We start from the raw sequence: 19,814 nt of genomic DNA, 5'->3' as shown, positions 1-19,814 counted from the left end.
TTCTTTGTATAGGCAGCAGAGATCAGATAATTTTTGAAGCTCAACTGTACGTTAACTATATTAATAGCATGAATTCTGTGATTGTGCATTTCTCTTTAAGAATTGCCATGTGAAGAGTAAGAAGTATATTTTTTCAGAGTTCTCTAGTATTACATGAATTTTGCATAGCTACCCAGACTCAGAAGTAGTCAATTTGGTTTGAAAGAGAGGAAAACAGGTTTCTGAAGGCTAATTAAATCCTTATTTTCAACAAAAGTAATTTTTTCTGTCTCAATGTTGTTGGTATGATTGAATTTTATAATTGCAAAACAAGGTAAAGATACCTATTGAATGTTAATTCTGTTCTAAACTTTAAGTGTAAAAAGTGTTTATTGCAAGTTCATAGAGTATTTTGATGTAGTTAACGTAGTGACATTTTTATGCTGTTTTATATGCTGCCAATTTATTTTCAAGTTCTGTTTATCTGTTACCAAACACCTACAGTTGTTGATTATTTTTAGCTTTCCCAGCTAAATTTTTTTTAGTAATTTTGGCTAAACCTATTCATGCTAACTACTCATATATATGAGTATATAATATATGAGCTTTTAAAATATTTAAATATTCCTTTAATTTGCTTTTTGGATTTTTTGTTGGCGTACGTTTTTAAACAATAGGTGAAAAGCTTGATACAAATGACATTTCAAGTCTGTTTACCAAGTAAGGAGGCATAAAACTAATATTATGAATACTAGCACAGTTTGCCATTTAATAAATTCAGTGCTTGACTTCATGCAACTGGTAAGTGCAGCTGGACAGGATCTGGGGGGTTCTGGTGATAGACAGACCAAGCACGAGTCAGTAGTGCATCCTGCTAACAAAGGCAGCTGAGGATGTAATGGACTGACCCAACAGAAGGGTAGGCAGTAACTTGAAGTAATTGTGCTTCTTTTCTCAGGACTTATTAAAATTCATCTGAAATACTACAAGAAAGATGTAGACAAACTTGAGAGAGTCTAGCAGAAAGAGGGTCAGGGTCTGGAGCTCATGACTTGTGAGGAAAGGTAATGGGAACTGGATTGGCACAGTTTGGAGGGAGAAAGGCTAAGGAAAGTAGCGCTCTCATACCTGTGAGGAGATAGCTGAGGTGATGGAGCCAAGCTAAACACTGATGTGCATAGCAGGAGAACTAGAAACAATAATCATTAAAATTGGAGGTTCCTACTGGATGGGAGAAAAATCTTATTCTGAGGTTTATTGAAACACTGGTACATGTTACTGCAAGTGTTGGTGGGCACTCTGTTCTTGGAGGTATTCAAGATCAGATTAGACAAAGACCTACACAGCTTAATCTGAATTCAGCATTGACCCTTGTTTGAGCAGGAGGTTGGAGTAATGACCTCCTGAGGTGCTTTCCAACCAGAGCAGTTCTGTGATGACTTCAATTTGGGCATCGCAACTTTGGAATTAATCAGCAGGGAGGAAATTCTGTCGAAACGCAAGAGGAGGGGAAAACAGGCATCAGTTGTTTCTTCTGAAGGAAGACTGACTACCAGACGGATGGAGGGAGGAGCACACGTGTTAATTTATTAGTGTGTGAGAATCATTAAAAGCTGTAAACAAATATGTTTTGAAATATTCATAAACACATGTTGTGCACTTGAGCTGTATTGCTAATTAAGGTATCTCTTCAAAGGAAACATCATGGGAATTATGTAAAGAATTCCTAAACAATGCAGACAAGACCACGATGTCAGTACTTCTGGTTAGCTGCTACTCTTATTCCCCTACCTTCCTCCGTGCCCAGTGACCAAACAAAATTACAGTATCTTCAGATCTGGTCCATTTTTAATGAAGTAAAGAATGTGCCTGTTTGCTTTGGCAAGCACAGAAAAAGTGAATTGCTTTTTATCGTGTCATTTTAATTGAAGTTGTTTTTTGTTTTGTAAATGAACTGGCCGTGAAGTATGAGATGGAGTAGTAGTTCATAAACTGGTTGAGAGCTTGTTTAATAGTTGGTTAATGAAGACTGTAGAACTGTTAATTCAGCATTGGATGAGAACTTCCTATTTTTGAGTCTTCCTGAAAGTACTGCTTATTTTCTTCATACTGATTCCTTTTATTGAACATTTCAATAATTTATATATTATTGCAAAAATCAGTCAAACGTTTCTGGTGCTGTTTTTGAGTGTGTGAATTGAAAGTTGTGATTCTTTAAATGCCAGTGTTTCTGTGCACAGATTAGGAACATTTTAAATGTATTTATATAATTTAATTTAGTGTCAGGCTTTTCTTACTTGAAAAGAATTCGCATTCTTTGCTCTGTAGGTACCTACATTCTTGTACATCAAAATTACCGGTCTGGCTCAGTCAGGTGGAGGTTCCCTGAGTCCTGCGTAGTCTGGCTGGCATAGTGGTTGAGAAGTGGTACATTAGGTCAATCTGTGGAGTAAAATTATGGGCTGGTAGAGATCACAAAATTTACAGAGGTAACTCTGAGAATGATCATCTTGGCTGCTGTAGTAGCAAATGACTCCTGAAAAATTCAGTTGGTCACTGTAGGGGAAGGAATTAGACTGGGGAGAAACAGGCGTGCTGTGATGAGATGGCACGCGTTCAAAACGGAGGCAGTACAATGAGAGTGAGAACCTGGCTGCAGATGCCAAGTTGGCAGCTACTGTGTGACTCTTAGTCAGGCTAAATATTAGTATAGCTGTTGTCACTCCGCAGAAGGCTTTAAAATCATCAGAGAAGCTGTCTGAAAACATCTACTCTCAATACGTGGTGTCAAACAAGCAAAAAGAACTGAAAGAATTAAAGAGAACGTATGGCGAAAAACGATCCTATAGTGTAATTCCACGTTACACACGCAGCTTCAATAGGGCTTGCAGTTTGGATCAATCTGCTTTAGAGTAGAAAAGAATTTGGAAAAGATACTGCACAGGACAGTAATGGTGGCTTTTGATGTAAGAACAACTAAACAGATCAGCTTAGAAAATTTCTGAGGAAGGGAAATTGCAAAATAAAAAACAAAACAAAATAAACAAAAAAAAACCATAGTTTTGACAGAGTAGAGAGCTCACTGCTTGTTAACACAACAAAAAAGCTTTAGGAAAACTTCAGATACTGAGCATAAAACCAGTATGTTTTCATGCTCTACCTTACTGAATTCTGAAAGAGCTCTCTGCCATGAGTTGTTGTAAAGACCACAATAAATGACTTAAAGGGATTTTAGCTGAATTAGGGGAGGATAAAAACTCAAATGGCGATTGCAAGTCCTTATGCAAAAGCATTCGTAGGAAGATGGGAGGATGTACCACAGAAAACTTACTCATTTCTTCTCCTGCTGCTCCTACCTCTTCCCTCAAGTATGTCCTGCGTGCTGGTGTGGAAATAGGATATTGTGCTGGGCAGGCCTTGGTCTGCCTTGTTCCTGAGGTTAATGTGGTCATGAGCTGTCAAGTTTAGATGGGTAAACTGCAATGTTATACTTGAAGATCTTGATGTAACAAACATTACAGAGACCTGGTTGGTTAATAAAACAACAGCAAACCCAACAAAAAATATAAACTTGAAACATTACTTAAATCACATCATCGAACTTCTAAGTTCGTGTACATGTATGTACACAAACAGATTAAACTTTTTTCTGCGTGTGCCTTAAAAGAACAGCATACTAACAGCTCATCAACTGTTTCATGAGGTGTTATTTTCTAGAATATAAAAGCAGGAAAAATTATTTTTGTATGAGGAATGTAAGAGACAAATTTAGTGAGCATAATCCAGAATTGCAGCACTCAGCTGCTGTTCTTGGAAGAAGATGCCTAAAGTTAGTAGGCATCTCCTGAAAATTTTCAGAAGTGCTGTGTTAGCTTTTATGGTATCTCAGAGCTGTAGTGGTCTGAGCAAAGAGGTGTCTACTGTGTGGTGAAATAGGGGAAAAAAAACAAAAACACCAGATACTACCATAGAGCATCTCTGTCTCCACAGCAGCCCAGTCCAAGTATTGAAGGTTTAAGCTCTCTTACTAAACAGCGACTGAATCAGACTTTACAGAAAATGCTGTTGCAGCAGATTCATTTCCCTTTGTGCAGAAAGAAATGGAATGGTAGTTGGATAAAGCACAGAATACCCTGGGGCTGTGGGGGATCTAACTGAGAGTTCTCCTGTACTAAACGATCCTAGCTTGTTCTTACCTACCAGTGATTTTTTATTTTTTTTTAAATTTTATTCCTTTATTTACAACTTCAGCAAGAGGAATACAAAATTTTTCTGTGACAGCATTTGGGGCGCATTTTTGAAGGCAGGTTTGAAACCCCTCCAGCTGTGGAAATCATTGAATCCCAAATTTTGCCCTGTGCCACCAATTTTTATCTCCTGCTGCTTTTTGAGGAAAGCAGCATATAGTGCTTTGTTTTTTTTTTTTGAAAGGACAGTTTTGGTAAATACTTAAAAGAAAAGATTCTTGGCAATATGGATTTGGAAAGCTAAATGGAAGGTTTTTTGAAGAAGAAATACTCAAAAGTTACAAAGGTAGTCTTGATGGGGCCAGTAAAGAAATGTGTGTGCGGCATGAAGAGGGAGAAACGGAGTTATAAGAGTGATAATTGCCAAATGGATTAATGCAACTTTCCCAGCTGTATGAAGTAGTTACGTGTATTCTGTACTTGCAGCGTGTGAGCAGGATTTCTTGTGTTTGCTGGTAATCAACATGCTCTGAGACTGAGGTATGACTGAGGAGTTGCTGTATTGACTTGATGGTGGAAAATGCATTCAGTTACTGGGCTGTGATGGTAAAGAGCCAAGAAACTTTTATAGAGCTCTAAAAGTTTGTTGTTGTTGTTGTTTTTTAAATAAAAGCATGTAGTGCTATGGAGATGTAGCATATAGATAATTTTGTAACTGTAAAGATGAAGAACTGTGGACTATGAACTGGTTGTTGTCCTTAATGATTTCCAAATTGCCAAAGAAAAAGATTACAGGTGGCTGTGATTAGCAGTCTGGATGCTTCCGTTTAGCGAGTAGCTGTGGGCAGAACAGATAGCAATGTGATAGGATGCATAATCAATGGGGTGGAGCGAGCGATCATGAGTGTGTGTCTGTGTTTGTGTTCATAATGAAGGTGTGGATCTGTATTGTAATGTTATTTACCTAGGGTGGCAGCTAGAAATATGATAACTCAGTAACACATAGTAAGGCAAGGTAATAATGAGCAGCCTGGAGAACCTCTGCTTCCTAACACTTTGCTCCCCTCCTGACTTACACTAAATGGAGTAGTGTAATCAAAAAACAATTGGTATTTTCCTGTTTTGATAACAATTACAGTGATATAGTACTACCATGTAACTTCTTAGGCACTTGGATTTATGTTCCTACCTATGGCTTCTGAATAAATAATTATGACTGGCTCTGTTTTGCTCTGTAGTACATAACCTTGTTTTATATCTGTTTTTTCCCTCCTTCTAAGGATTGTGTACTGAAGGCCTGTACCGTGTCAGTGGTAATAAAACAGATCAAGACAACATTCAGAAACAGTTTGATCAAGGTAATGCCCAAATTTATTATTTAAAGCCAAAACAACTTGAATTCACCATGGATTTATAAGATAGTGCAGTCACTGTAAATGAGTTACATGTTCAATCTGCTTTCTCTAGTACTGAGTGCTTAATGCTCTGGTAGGTTGTACTGATACAGTTCAAGTTGTAATTACTGAAGCTGTGTGTAAACTAAGGATGAGATAAAATCAGTTTTAACTGGCTACAAGATTCTAAGTGCTGCTTGTGGAATTTCTAGGTGCTATTCTAGCTGTATAAATGAGTTTAACTGCAGTCTAAAGTGCTCACCATTCCTAGGCATTAAAGCATTGACTTCCTTCCCACACGCCCCCCGAATGTAGAACTTTTTGATAATTATTTTATTGAAAGCCCTCTGAATAATATGGATTAACTTGATATAATATGGATTAACTTGATAACATGGATTAAATCTTGATAATGAATTTGTAATACCACCTTCCTCATGCTGGAATGTACTGGAATATGATCAGTGAATAATGCTGTTCATCTGGGTGTATTGAGAAGGGTCAGCATTATTTTTTCTTTCTGCTTTTTCATTTAATCAAAGTTGATCCTTCAAAAAGAAAAAAAAAAACATATTTTAAGAGTCCTCTTGGATATGAGTCATGAAATTAAATCTGTGTGAAATAGATGAAAAAATTCCTCCTAGATGATAAGGAGAATAAATATATATTTTCTTTAATGCCTCATTTTATACTATTTCAGATAATCTAAATATAACGCTAGACGTCACTATATTAAATGATGTTTCAGGTGGAGTGGACTTTTGAAAAATTTTTAAATTACCTAGCATGACTTTTACAGTGAATCTAGTAGTAGGTTATATGGCAATGTAGAATCACTGTGTTGTTATTGCATGTGTTATTGTCCTTGCTTAAAAGGCTTTGTGATCTTGTTAGTGTGTCTACATGAACTCTGCAAATTGTGCCAGTTTTTAACAAAATTTGGGGAAATAGATTTTAAAACTCATTCTTGGGCAAAATGAATTATCAGAAAATAGTTAATGTCAAATAAAAGTGCATTTAGATCCACACAGAGTTAGACAACTTTATTTTCTGATCTGCTTTCTTAATACTGTCAGACTTGTTAAATTTGATTTCATGTGTGTCAAAGTGATGGTATCTTACCCACTGATTCACCTTGTCGTGCGTTTTTGACAAATATTTGGCAACATTTTCATTTCCAGCATTTTCAATAAGTTCTTGCTTTCATAAAATGCCACGAAGGATAGCTGTAGGTTTTACTTACAGTGCTGTTTAATTTTGTCTTACAGATCATGATATCAGTCTAGAGTCTATGGAAGTGACAGTTAATGCTGTGGCTGGGGCTCTTAAAGCCTTTTTTGCAGATTTGCCAGATCCATTAATTCCTTACTCTTTACATCAGGAGTTGTTAGAAACATCAAGTAAGTAATAATCTTGTTTTGATTTTATTTTTACAAATTGATTGTCCTTATTGCTATTTTTAGTTCATTGTACTTGGAAGGGTTACCTGCATTGATTTTTATCTTGACTTTTTAATTGCTTAGATGTACCCAATTCTTGTTAACATTCTTTCAAAGTAATTGGACTATATGATGAAGTAAACTTGTTACATTAGATTTTTCTAAATAAGTTGTGGCCTATTATTTCTAGTTTACCTAGGAAATTTAATTGGAAGAATCTCCTTTTTTTAATTCTGTATTTGTTCTGCATATGATGAAAACTCTTGGAAATCTAATGTAGTTAGGTATGTAGTTGTTAAGCAGGTGTGTACGTGGGGGAAACGCCCCTCAATTCATCATGGCTTCCATTCAAAGAAGTCTGTAGAAATCTGACATATATATGGAATATTATGGTAAATCTGAGATTTTTTTTAAATTCTTCTTGAACTCTGTGTAAGATGAAATGGTTAACCATGTTTACAAATGCTTTAAAAGTTTTAAGTGAAAATATGACTAAATTGTTCCCTTTCCTTAAAGAGGGAACATCTCTCTTGGGATCATTTCTGGGTGCCAGCAAGCTGTTTTAGAAAAGCAGTGCTATTCATTTTTGCAGCATACAGCTGTGATATCCAATATTCTTAATGCTTTTTGTTCAAAATGTGAAAATATCAGTGTAAACCTAAGGCTTGGGCCTGGACTTCATTTAAGTATATTCCCTTAGAAATTTTATATTTTTGTATGACATCTCTAAGCACTTATTTTTGATGTTTTTGCTGTACTTTTCAGGCAAATCCCTTATTTACTATGTTTCTGGTGAGGTTTTATTTTTTTCTTGATTAGTTAAACTTCAGTCAAAACATGCACTAGCTTAGAATGTGTGATATAGGTGGTCTCACTGTTTTCCAATGCAATTGGAAAAAGTAGGAAAAAGAGAGCAACACTATTCAGAATTTCTTTCTAAATGTATGAGAAAATGTCATTTGTTTCTATAGAGATCCTGGATAGGACAGAACGACTGCATGAATTAAAGGAAATTGTGAAGAAGTTCCACCCGGTTAACTACGATGTCTTCAAATATGTGATAACGCATCTAAACAGGTTTAGTATTTTCTACTAATTTTTTTAATTTGTAACACTCGAAAAATAGATGTATTAGTAACTGTTAATTGCTGTATATCACAAGAAAGCTGAAAGAACAAATTTGCACAACTGTTGCAGATCTCATTTCTCAGGAAGTAGCTACTAATGTTAGAGGCTGATATAGGTTCGAAGGAACATGGAGGTCATCATGGTCAGCTTCAATCAGCATCTAAAATGTAGCACTAAAAACACCCACTGAATGACTAAAATGTAGAACAAAGCTATAAGTATGGTAAATTGCTTACATTCATATCCTAAATCTTGCCTCTTACAAGGAAATGTAATGGCTTTCTTTAAAAAAAATAAAATACTAAAATAGTCTTAATACTTCTAGATGTATACTATCTGATCTGACCCTTGAAGTGTACACCCTGCAAGTGTACAATATGCAGTCATAAAATGTAAAAAGACTATCTTTTTCTTATTCATCTAAAACAGTGGATTCTCTGAAATCCACTAAATCAGATTAACTATGTTATTAAGAGTTATGAGGAGAGACTGAAGGAACTGCAGTTCTCTAGTCTGGAGAAGAGGAGGTTGAGTGGAGACCTGATCTCTGTCCACAGTTATCTGAAAGGAGGTTGCACCAAGGAGGGTGTCCTCTCTTTTCTCAGGTGGCAAGTGAGTAGGATGTGAGCCAATGGCCTCAAGTTGCGCCGGGGAGGTTTAAACTTGGATATTGGGCAGAATTTCTTAATGGAATGGGTGGGTAGGCTTTGGAACAGACTGCCCAGGGAGGTGGTGAAGACCCCATCCCTTGACATATTTGAGATACGTGGACGTGGCACGCAGAGACATGGTTTAGCGGTAGATTTCTAGTGTTAAGTGGATGGCTGGACTTGATGATCCTAAAGGTCGTTTCCAACCTACAATTTTATTTTCATTGAGTATATGAGAAGCTTTGAAATTTAGGCACCTACTTTACACTTCTCTCAGTCACAACTATATTTCTAAAGCTTTATGAAGTTACTCATTTTCCTTTGCAAGGGAATGTATCTATTTTTTCATTGCAGTTTTGCCAAATAAAAATTCTGTTTTCTAGCTCTAAAATAGATAGTCATAATTAGAATTTTTCTATGTGTTTTTATATTGCATACTTGAAAGATGTTCTGAGGTAAAAATGAAACATCACGTATTTGACACAGTTACTAGATAAGTCACTTGAAATGTTTCAGTAGTTCTTAATGGACCAGATAGAAACTCGCATGTCACTTGAATTCAGTGAAATAGTGTCAGTCCTGCAATTGTCAGAATTCATCAGCTGGTCATCTGTTTGCATAGCACAGCTGAGTGTACCAAAAGTCTAATTGCAGTGTCAAGTACCCAGATTGCTGCGGGTTAAAGAGCTAAACGCAATTGTAAAAAATGCTGAAAAGGTTCTAATGCATGCACATACACAGATGACTGAAATAAATTCATCACAGAACTTACCGGAGAACAGTAGTGATGTATATTGGCCTTTGCTCTCCAGTCCGTTCTCATCCTCCTAAAGATGAGTGACATACATACAGGTTGCTAGTAACCAAATAATGTTTTCTTAAGTACGAGAGGCTGTCATTTTTCTCATTTGCAGTGGCAGGTAAGTGCCATTCAGCAAGAGAACTGCCTAAGCATAAGCAGTTGCATATATATGGAGGTAAATACAGGATCTTAAAATAAACTCAGACCTTTTCTTGTAACTGAATTCTTTATAGACTATATTTATTTTTAAGAAATTAACAAGTGGAGAATTATTGCTAGTATATAATAGAAATTGAAATGTGTTTTTTGGATGAATTTCTCATTAAATGAGCTAAAACACTCCAAAACACTTCTCTACATGACTGAAGAGTTCTCTTTACAAACTGCTATTTTCACTGTTTAGTTTTTATTTCACATGTCAGCAGAGTGAGAAATGTGCTATTGTTATATAGTTAAGTGTGAGTGGTTGGTGATTGATACTATTTTGGTATGTCCACAAACATAGGACTTTGTTATTGAAACAAAGAATGCAAGTACTGTCCCGATGACTTTGCTCTAGACATAAAAGACCATGAGAATGCAGTAAATAGCAGCGAGGAGATGAATATTTCTTCAGTGTGATAAGTACCTTTCATAGTATGCTAGCTGTCTAATTGTGGTTGATTAATAGTAAGTAGAAGTGAGTTTTAAAGACTTTGTTGAAACAGGATGGTGTTGTATTGACACTGGCTTTAATTTTTTCTTCTATAATGGCTCCCTTTATATGTAAGAGTTAATATGGCACAGTGTGCTTCTGAGGACTATGAAAAACATGGTTGCACAGCTTTTGAAGTCTGATCACAGGTATACAGGGTATACAGCCTGAAGAGCTGGGAGTGGACAAAGATGGTAGGGTCAAGAGAAGTGGCAAGGTTGAAATACAGACTCTTCATTTTCATTTTGAATGATTATAAAAGAAGATAAAAAGACATTTGTTAAGCACTCACAAGAAGATTCTGAAGTAGTATGGGGAAAGTATGGTAGGAGTTGCAATATTTATAAAATAAAAGTAATATGAATATTGCTTTTACTCAGGAATGGTATCCCAATATCCTTTGGACCAGGTTTATTAAAAACAGGTCGAGAGGCAGTATTTGTGTACTCTCACACAATTTGGAATAAGTAATGCGCGTGCTAAAATACAAGTCTATCCTTTATAATTACCACTATACATGCATTGTAAATGAGTGAAAATATTTTTTATAGCCATAATTGTAGTGTTTACTATGGTTTTCACAGCTTTTCAATCTATGGACTACAGCCAGCTGTCAGAAATTTTTGCAGTCTGCTCTTGCTGATCATCAAAATAGTCACTGACAAGTTACTAAAGTTTTTTTTCCTGTCTATTTCTGCACGACAACTGTGTCTCAGTTGCCTTTGTCTTGTCTACCTTAATACAAGAATTGTATTCCCAGTAGAATAGCATACTTGTTTGGCAGGTTTATTAACACCAGATGTTTCATGCAACTCTCACTAGTAACTTCTAGATGAAACTGTGATGTTACTTAGAGCGCAGGGTATTTTAGTTTAGTTTACATATCTTCTGCCCAAGAAGAGTCTTATGTCAGAAGCAACCAAACCATCATGCTTACAAGTATTTTGGAATTCATCAGGCTCTGTTTCTCTCCTGTAGTTCATACAGCACCAACCTAGGAAAATTGATTCAGTGAATCCATTCATTGCAGAGAGGTAGAATTTCCAAACCTGGGCTCATTCTTTTTCTGAACGTCCTGTCATCAAAACCATGTTTACAAAGTTCGTAGAATCATTTAGATTAGAAAAGGCCTTCAAGATCATCAAGCCCAACCATTGGTTTGAGAGCAAGAGCCCATAAGAGTAATCTAGTACTTGTGTTGCATCTTGAAATTCTTTTGTTTCAATGTCTCAACGTGTTTACCTTTTTTGGGAACCTGTATTTTCTTCTTCCTTAGTGTCAGTTCTTTCCAAAGTGAACTGTTTTCCAAATGCAGTTCCCCAGCCTGTAAGAGACATTTTGTTAAAAGACTTTTGAGTTCGGAGTATTTTTTGGTGGTGGTGGTGGTTTTTGTTGTTGTTGGTTTTTTGGTTTTTGTGGTATCAAACCATTTGAGTAGATTCTGTAGATTTAGTAGATTAATTTGACCTAGAAATATATTACTTTGTAAACTTCATACATATTTCATGGAATTTTATGTAATTCATAGAACAGTAACTAACTCACCAGGAGAAGTTGCTTTTTCTTGAGGTGTGATAATGATAGACTAAGGAACTGATCTCTGTGGCACTCAGATTGATCCCTGCTTAAAGAATTGTTTATTTTTTAAACTATCTTGGTTTATATAGATTGTCTTGACATTTAATAATGTTCTTTAATTCCAGTGTTTATGATACTAGTCTGATGTGTAAACTTGTACATTAATTGGCAGTTCAGGCATGGTCAAAACCTGTCAGTTCTTCCTTATATCATTACCACAATCTCCCTTTCAGTTGTTCCTGTGAAGTTCTGGAAATCTGGAACTGAGGTTGAATTTACTTATTAATTGGAAAAACATAAGAACAAAGTAAACCAAACAAACAAACAAAATTAGTTTGCTAGGGTAGTGTTGTGCTGTTCTGCTCAACAGATTGGCTCACAGAGGGGTGTGACAGGTGCCAAACCTAACGAGCATAAGCAGAGAAGCCTGTACGCTGCACGTGGCAGGGAGAGACAATAAGGAAAAAATTCCTTCTTTTGTTGGAGCTGGACAGTATTCAGTTAATTCTGGTTCATGGAACTCTCCCCCACGTCTTTTATTGGCAAATCTGCAGTTTCATAGGGAATGGATTTTTTTTCCTAAAATTATATTGGCTGATATTAGGTAAAATGTCTTCTAATTTTTTTTTTATTGCTTCACTCTGCACTTTTAAGAGCTTTAATATTTTATATATTTAAAATATTTTTATTATTTTAAAGCTCAAATGCTGCTTTGTTTAGAAGCTTCTGTGCAAAATGTGTATGGAATAATATTAATAGTTTTGCTGATAAAATACTTGCAAAAATACTTCCAGGTGATTTGTTTTTCTTTTCCCCTACTAGTTAATAATAAGATACTTATTAACTTCGTGATCAGAGTTCAGTTACAGTTGCAGTAGCTGCTGCTGGCATGTTAAGTAGATATCCTGGCTCAGCCTAATTCAGCATCTTGTGAAACACAGCAAGTGACTACAAGAAGAGAATGAGCATAGAAATAATAAGTTAGCTCATTTGTGCTTGCTTTAATAAGCAGCAGATGAGTGAACCGAGTCTGATTAGACATTGCTTTGGAAGAATGCTGCAGTAATCACAGGAGTTGCAGTGCTACTTGCTTACATCAGAGAAACAAAATAGAGATTTTGGTTCGGTGTGACTGTGGTAAGTCATAGTATTAGGAACGTTAAATACAAAAAGAAATAGAATGGGAGAAAGAGAATTACAGCAGAATCGCCATTCCAAGGGACGAGTCTGTAATAGAGGAAAAGGTCCAAGTTGCAAGTTAGTAAGGAGAGAGTGCTAAAGCTGAATATTGAGCCTGTTCCTTCTGCTTCTTTTGTACAATCTTAGGAGGCTTCTGAGTGCATGTATACAGTGACAAAAATTGGCATGGTAACAAAATTGGATAAAAAAACCCTTTTTTTTCTTCAAGGTTGTGATTGAATAAACAGTAATAGCCATTTTTATAAATAAGTTCTATACAACTGTATACAAGTACACAATTGCTGCAATTTAATTGTTTTTACGTGCTGAACGTTTGAATATCCACAGTCATTAAAGCAATCCATCCCTTTCCTTTTATTATTCCTGAAAGGTTGTTGAAACCCGTTACCAGGGAGCTTCCATTTTGCATTAAAAAGTAATTTAGATACTCATTTCAAGTCTTCTGTTTGTACTTTTTTTTCATATTAACTAGCAATAATGCAATAAGAGGACCTAGCTTGACAAAGGCTACTAGTCTTCCTCAAAATGAGTTGGACTGGGGCACCTGCTCCAACCAATTTGCACTGATGTGTTCTTTACAGCTGAGGCAAATTCTTTTGCGGGCCAGCATGAAAAAAAAATGAATAGATGTGCTGTAATCAACACTTGGTATTACTGGTTGTGCATTTTCTTAACATACAATCTAATGTGATCCCCTTTTCTTTGAGTATCGTAAATGATGGTCAATATATGGCTGTACTGCAGTAAGAAGCGGGTTCTGACATTCTTCTCCTAGACAATCTGCTTGACTTTATAACACATGTAAGCCTGTGGCTGGTGGAGGAATTTGTAGTTTATTATCGTCACTTCAAAATGTTGGTGTGTGTTTAAATACTTGTGGTTTGATTGCATACAATTTTTAATTAACTTCTGTGCATGTCATTCTCATTTCAGGGTTAGCCAGCAATATAAAACCAACTTTATGACTGCCGATAACCTGTCAATTTGTTTCTGGCCTACTTTGATGAGACCTGATTTTGAAAACAGAGAGTTCCTTTCTACCACGAAAATCCACCAGTCGGTTATAGAGACCTTCATCCAACAGTGTCAGTTTTTCTTTTACAACGGAGAGATCGTAGAAACACCGAACCCAGTGGCGTGTCAGCCACCGCCTTCCAACACAGTGCAGATGGTGGAGCCCATGGTACCTCTTCAGTTGCCGCCACCCCTGCAGCCTCAGCTGATACAGCCACAACTACCAGCAGACCCTCTTGGTATTATATAGATAGGAGATGATTGCAGGCAGCCTGGCACTGGACAGTAAAGAAAAGCTATAGACATGCATGTTTCAGGATACAGTAATGTACTTCATATTTATGACAAAAATTCTCATCCAGCTGATTGGACATCTTTTTGTTCTATCCCGTACTGTGTTCCTCATTTGTACACGCTGCAGATAAGAACTATGTGGTAAGCATGACTGGAGAGGTTTAATTTTTAAAAGCAAAAATAGCTATAAAGTACAAAGCTGCTGCTGCATGATACTTTATTGCAATCACTATATCATTCCTGTGACAATTTGTCACAATATATTGTGAATAAAATTTTTTCTATAGAAATTTAATGATTAAAAAATTACATTTATGAAACATTCAATGCTTACAGCCTGCTTTATGGCTGTTTTTGTTATTTAACATGCTATTTTTGGCAATTTTATTCACATTCAAGCGTTCTGTGTAAACAAATAAAGCCCAGCTATAGTTTATTTTGTAATCTCCTGGCTACTTATGTGACGGTAGGCTTAGGATGGTTTATGGAAGAATGCAAAATGCACTGTTGAGAATTTTACAATCCCTCACCTTCCATCTTTACTTGTAAGTAAACCTGTGGACAGTTTGTTAAGGGTGGGTGAACTTGCTTATTATTTCTTACAGCACAATACCAAGGACATGCTTGTTGTAAAAGTGAATTTCAAATACTGTACAAAAGTTTTGATGTTGCCTACTTATTTCTTTATGTTCCATTCCTGAACTAAACATTTTGTAAAACTCAATTCTGTAAACAACTGCATGTTTGAAAGATCATTGATGGTCTTGTAAACTTAATCTAATATATTTTAGATATTTTAATTTTTCCCACTTGGGAATACATGTAGTGTTTAGAAAATAGTTCATGACATTTTCATATAAGGTTATATAACTTTTCATACATAAACATGAACTTTGTTGTAGTAAAATTCTCTAAACCAAACAATGTTTTAATCTAGGACTTCAATTAATCTATTCTTTAAATCTATTTTTATGTGACCCTTTAAAGATATAAAAAAAAAAAAATGCATTGCTAATACATGGCAATAAATACTTTGGGTACTGACGATTAACTTCTTTGGAGTGTGTATATATATAAAATCACAAACTTGTATTCTTTTTTTTTTTTTTTCCTGTGGTATGTTGTACTAAAAATTGAATGACTGATTTTTGTTTTTGCACCATTTTTTTTAATGATCTCTTTTTTCATTTATTTTCATTTTACATTGGTACCAATTTTGCTGTAAAAGAATGCTGCTTAATTTAAATAGATCTTTTGGTTAAATATTTTGTTAGTGGTTAAAAAAAATAGAAGGTTACAAATTGTAGCAAAGGAGAGACCATAGATGATCACTATTGTGATACTTCATAGCAGCTTTTTTTCTTCCATGCTCCAAATACGCCTTTTTAGGTTTGCAAAGACGACAAGAGTTTTGGCTCGTTCAGCTGCTAGAATGTTCTGTGTAGTTTTTTTTAAAAAGCTTTATGATGGTCACTGTTGTAATCTTCACTTATAACAAGATTTAAGATCGTCTTGTATGTATTATAGTAAATAGATGATTTTGAGACTTAAGGCTCTTAAGAGTTTGACTTGCTCCATTTTCATAAAATAAAAATTGCCTTTCCCTCCCACTTATGTCCTAGGTATTGTACTTCTAATTATGACTTGGAATATCATTCTAGATTACTATGATACCATAACTCGGCTGCTGTTTTAAGTTACATGTATATTATAAATTATCTTGATATTGTGTTATATTCTTGCAATTATCTTTTCTAAGAAAACATAAAAAAAAAAGAAAAGTCAACCCTATTCCTATTGCAAAGCACACAGGAATTAATAGTACAATAAAGTCTGTCCTGTAAATTGTAGTATTCTTAACTTGTTCTACTTTACATCTGTTGTCTATATAGCTTTTATTTATAGTTGTCAGTCTAACATTGGCATGTTTAGCAAAGCAAATGAGACTACAAGAGTTTTATAAACTATTTCTAGGTTGCTAAAGAATTTATTTTTCTACTATATATGGTATAGACAAAGCATCACCTGTACAGGAAACAAGGCTATTTCTAATAGAAGTAAGCTTAAAAATAAATGCCAGTCATATCCATATTTAAAAGTTGTATACATAAAGTATCTTCGGTCTTTGTAATGTGAATTACATTTTGAACTTTCTATAAAGTCCAAGGTGTTTGCCATAATATTTATCTAATCTTTGAATACTAATTATTAGAGTAATTGACATTCCATTTCATGAGCTTTCACACTGAACTCACCATCAGTAACATTCTTCTTGTGTATGTTATGGCTAAATCAGGTATTTTATGGTTTGCTAAAAACTAACACATCTGGCCAAATACGAGAGTGTTATTGCATTTACCAGATAAAAACATTGGAAGAAAAATAGTAAGAAAGCACAGCGTGTGACTCTTGGCTGTCACTTGGCAGAGTTCCTGCATAGGATTTGCATTATGCAAGTGTTGTATGCAGGAATGTGGATGTGTGTGTGTATGCACTTGGAGGTGTGTGTGTTTATGTACACAGGCACATGTGTACAGACTTGCTTGCACATACACCCACAAAGTAAAGCTTCTAAAGGATACTAGGAAATTAGACCATCGTTACTAAAGTATACAATAGAGCTTTCTCCATTATTTTTGGTAGTGCTATAAAATGAGGAAGCATGTCGTTATATGCAAACTCCTCATACGCTGGGTCATGTAGTCCCTTCTAGTTTTAATGGAAATAAAAACAATAATAACTCTATTTTTAAAATGTGAGCATTTTTACAGTAATATCTATCTTGATAAAAATACATATGTATATTATTTTCAGTTGAGCATCTCAGTGACACTTTATGGAGTACTTTGTCTCTTTTTATGTAATTTTGGTATAGGCATTCTGCAGTGTGATGTTTTTCAATGTTTTACCAATTTTCAAGACCCACTCGAGTTACAAAAGCACCATTTTAAGAAATGGTTAACAGATTGTTTTAGAATTCCTTACCCTTCATGATCTTGTGGAATTTTAACATATATAGTGTAAATAGATCGCAGATGTCAACTGATGTGAAAAGAAACTTCTTCTGTTGTATGTTTTCTCCATTATTTGAATACTGGTTGCTAGAAAGTTTTAGATATGTTTATTTTTAGTTGCTGGCATTTAGCTTCTAATATTTATGATAAATACGGAAAACGAATCAATTAGAGATGAAAAATTTGGCCTTAGCTTCCATGCTTATTTCATTTTTTTTCAGTAATTGTGATGCTGTTTGTCAACTGAAAAAGTTACATATATATAAAATTTTTAAAGGTAAAATTTTGTTCTTTGTTTATAATGTAATCCTTTGTTGCTACATCAACACAATACTGCAGTGGACTAAATATCAGTAAAGCTTATTCTGTATAAAAGATGCAATGAATAAAATACTAAGATGCTTACTGTGTATAATGTTCAGTTTAGTTGCCTACTAAATTTTTGAAGGCAAAAGCACCCTGTTTTCTCTCACATACACAGAGAAATTTAGCCATAAATCTTGTTGCTAAACTGAGTGCATCGAATGCTTAAGGAATTTCTGGGGGAGGGAGGGAGGGAGATGGGGTGGGGAAGGCACGAGTCTCTCTTTTTGGATCTCTTGTACTTCTTTTAAACTGCATAAATGTGTAAGCATTTTGCACACAATGTGAACTGAATGGTGTACCCCATTCTGTATGTGATGTACCCCTCTGCCAGGGTGGAGACATGCAGACCTCCCAAGTGATCAGATGGAGAGTGTTCTGTTTTTCTGTTCAATGCACAGTAAATTCTGTGGTTCTTACATTTTGCACTTGATTGAGCTGCTCAGCAAGAAAGGCTGTGATTATGGAAATCATTTTTTTCCGATCTCTACCATGCTAGAGGAATGGTCAAAAAATAAAAAGGCTCTTTTTGAAATTGTTTCCTATAGAATTTCTAAGCCTGCAGGAAAAACTGCACCTTGAGGCAAGCTTTAACTTCTCAGCATTTCATATCGTTGGTTGTAATTCTCCTCTTAACTGTATGGGATAAATCCAACTGGATAAAAAACAAAGGAAAAAACTTGCAAGTTGTACTGCTTTAAGTTCATGCAATACCTACGCTTAGTTTGTTTCTTCGAAGTGTCTTTTGAGTACCATGAGTAACACAGAAGTAACTGCAAAACTGCCTGCCAGCCTTCAAATATGAACAGTGTTCAGGTTTTTTTGTGAATCTTAACACCCTCAGATACTGGAAGGTTTTAATCTCTAATAGGATTCATTTTACGTGTAACTCAGTGTGAGGTTCTCAGTTAGATTGCTGTATCCAAAGACATTATCTCAGCTGAATATGCAGCGTAATGCCGTGGTGGGGCTGTACAACAGACCCCAATCTTCTGATGTACAGCTGTCCTAGAGAACCAACGCGTGAAATAAGTCTTCATTTGTGCCATTTCTTTTTCCTTCAAGTGATGTGTAGGGTTTCCATGGAATCAGAAGGGATGAATTTGATCTCTCATCATAGCTAGCGAAAGTAACCACTTTTTTTTTATTATTATTATTATTGACAGTTCTTCCCCACAGATGTGAATGGTGCATGTTGGAGCCGTTACCCATGTGTTTATCTACCTGTTAGATGCAGTGTGTGGGGGGGGGGCTGGTGGTTGTGGTGCTGAATTAAATGTTACTGGTGCCTAGCCAACGTGCTGGTGCTCTTATGGATTTAACATACCTGAGTACAACAATAATAACTTGTCCCTTTTTATCATTTTTGATTTAGAAAATAGAGAATTAAATACTGTTGCTGAATGCCTACAGTGCAGTAACTTGTGTTTTTTTTTTTTTCCAGTCTCTGAGTATGATGGTAACGAAAGGCCCTTGTTCCTTGCAAGCTGTTGAATTAAGAGAAAATGGGAAGGGAGTCTCGTGGTATTTCCAGCCAAGACTGCGTGGTATTTTTAGGTAGTGTCTGTATTTGATCTCTAGGAAACTGCACATGGATATTTGAGATGCAAAACTATGCAAATCTTGTCGTGTTAACGCTTGCCCTGGCTCTCTCTGTGAGCTTTACCTGTCATTAACGGTGACTTGTCACAGGCACGGAGCAAGCAAGGTGGTTGAGGAGCATTCCTGGGATGGCCTTGTCACTGCTTCAGGGGCACACAGACCTGCTCAAGGAGTACCTCTGCCTGCTCATGTGAGCAACTGCTTTGAATAGTGTGGCTGCAGCTTATATTTTCCCCTGAATTATGGTATCACAAGCCGTCTTCTTTTGCTTCACAAATGAAGAGCTGAAGGGACAGCAAATGGGCTATCCTGCAGTTCTCTCAGCTGTGCTACTGCTGAGAATTGTCAGGAGCTCCTAAATTGCTCTTGCAGGGTTTTACTTAATTATATTTAGAAAATGTATGGGATGATGAGTTTTCAGTTGAAGTTGGTTAGTAAGTTGACACTGAGTGCAGAAAATTGGTGAAGCATCTGCA

General features: G+C 35.8%; 1 protein-coding gene across 3 annotated transcripts in view; it reads left to right on the top strand.

Moving 5' to 3' along the window:
- Positions 1–17,785, top strand: part of ARHGAP5 (Rho GTPase activating protein 5) — a 45,821-nt gene extending 28,036 nt beyond the window's left edge. For all 3 annotated transcript variants that reach the window (XM_084521009.1, XM_084521007.1, XM_084521008.1), the window contains 4 exons: positions 5,447–5,524; positions 6,829–6,960; positions 7,971–8,076; positions 13,985–17,785. In XM_084521009.1, the coding sequence (XP_084377135.1) occupies positions 5,447–5,524; positions 6,829–6,960; positions 7,971–8,076; positions 13,985–14,315 (647 nt within the window). In that variant the 3' untranslated portion in view covers positions 14,316–17,785. The remainder of the gene's footprint in view (positions 1–5,446; positions 5,525–6,828; positions 6,961–7,970; positions 8,077–13,984) is intronic.
- Positions 17,786–19,814: the final 2,029 nt, after the last annotated feature.

Source organism: Aythya ferina, assembly GCF_964211825.1.
Source record: "Aythya ferina genome assembly, chromosome: 5".
NCBI classification, from domain to species: domain Eukaryota; kingdom Metazoa; phylum Chordata; class Aves; order Anseriformes; family Anatidae; genus Aythya; species Aythya ferina.
Note: the sequence above shows the minus strand (reverse complement) of the source record. Positions and strands in the feature narration are given on the sequence as shown.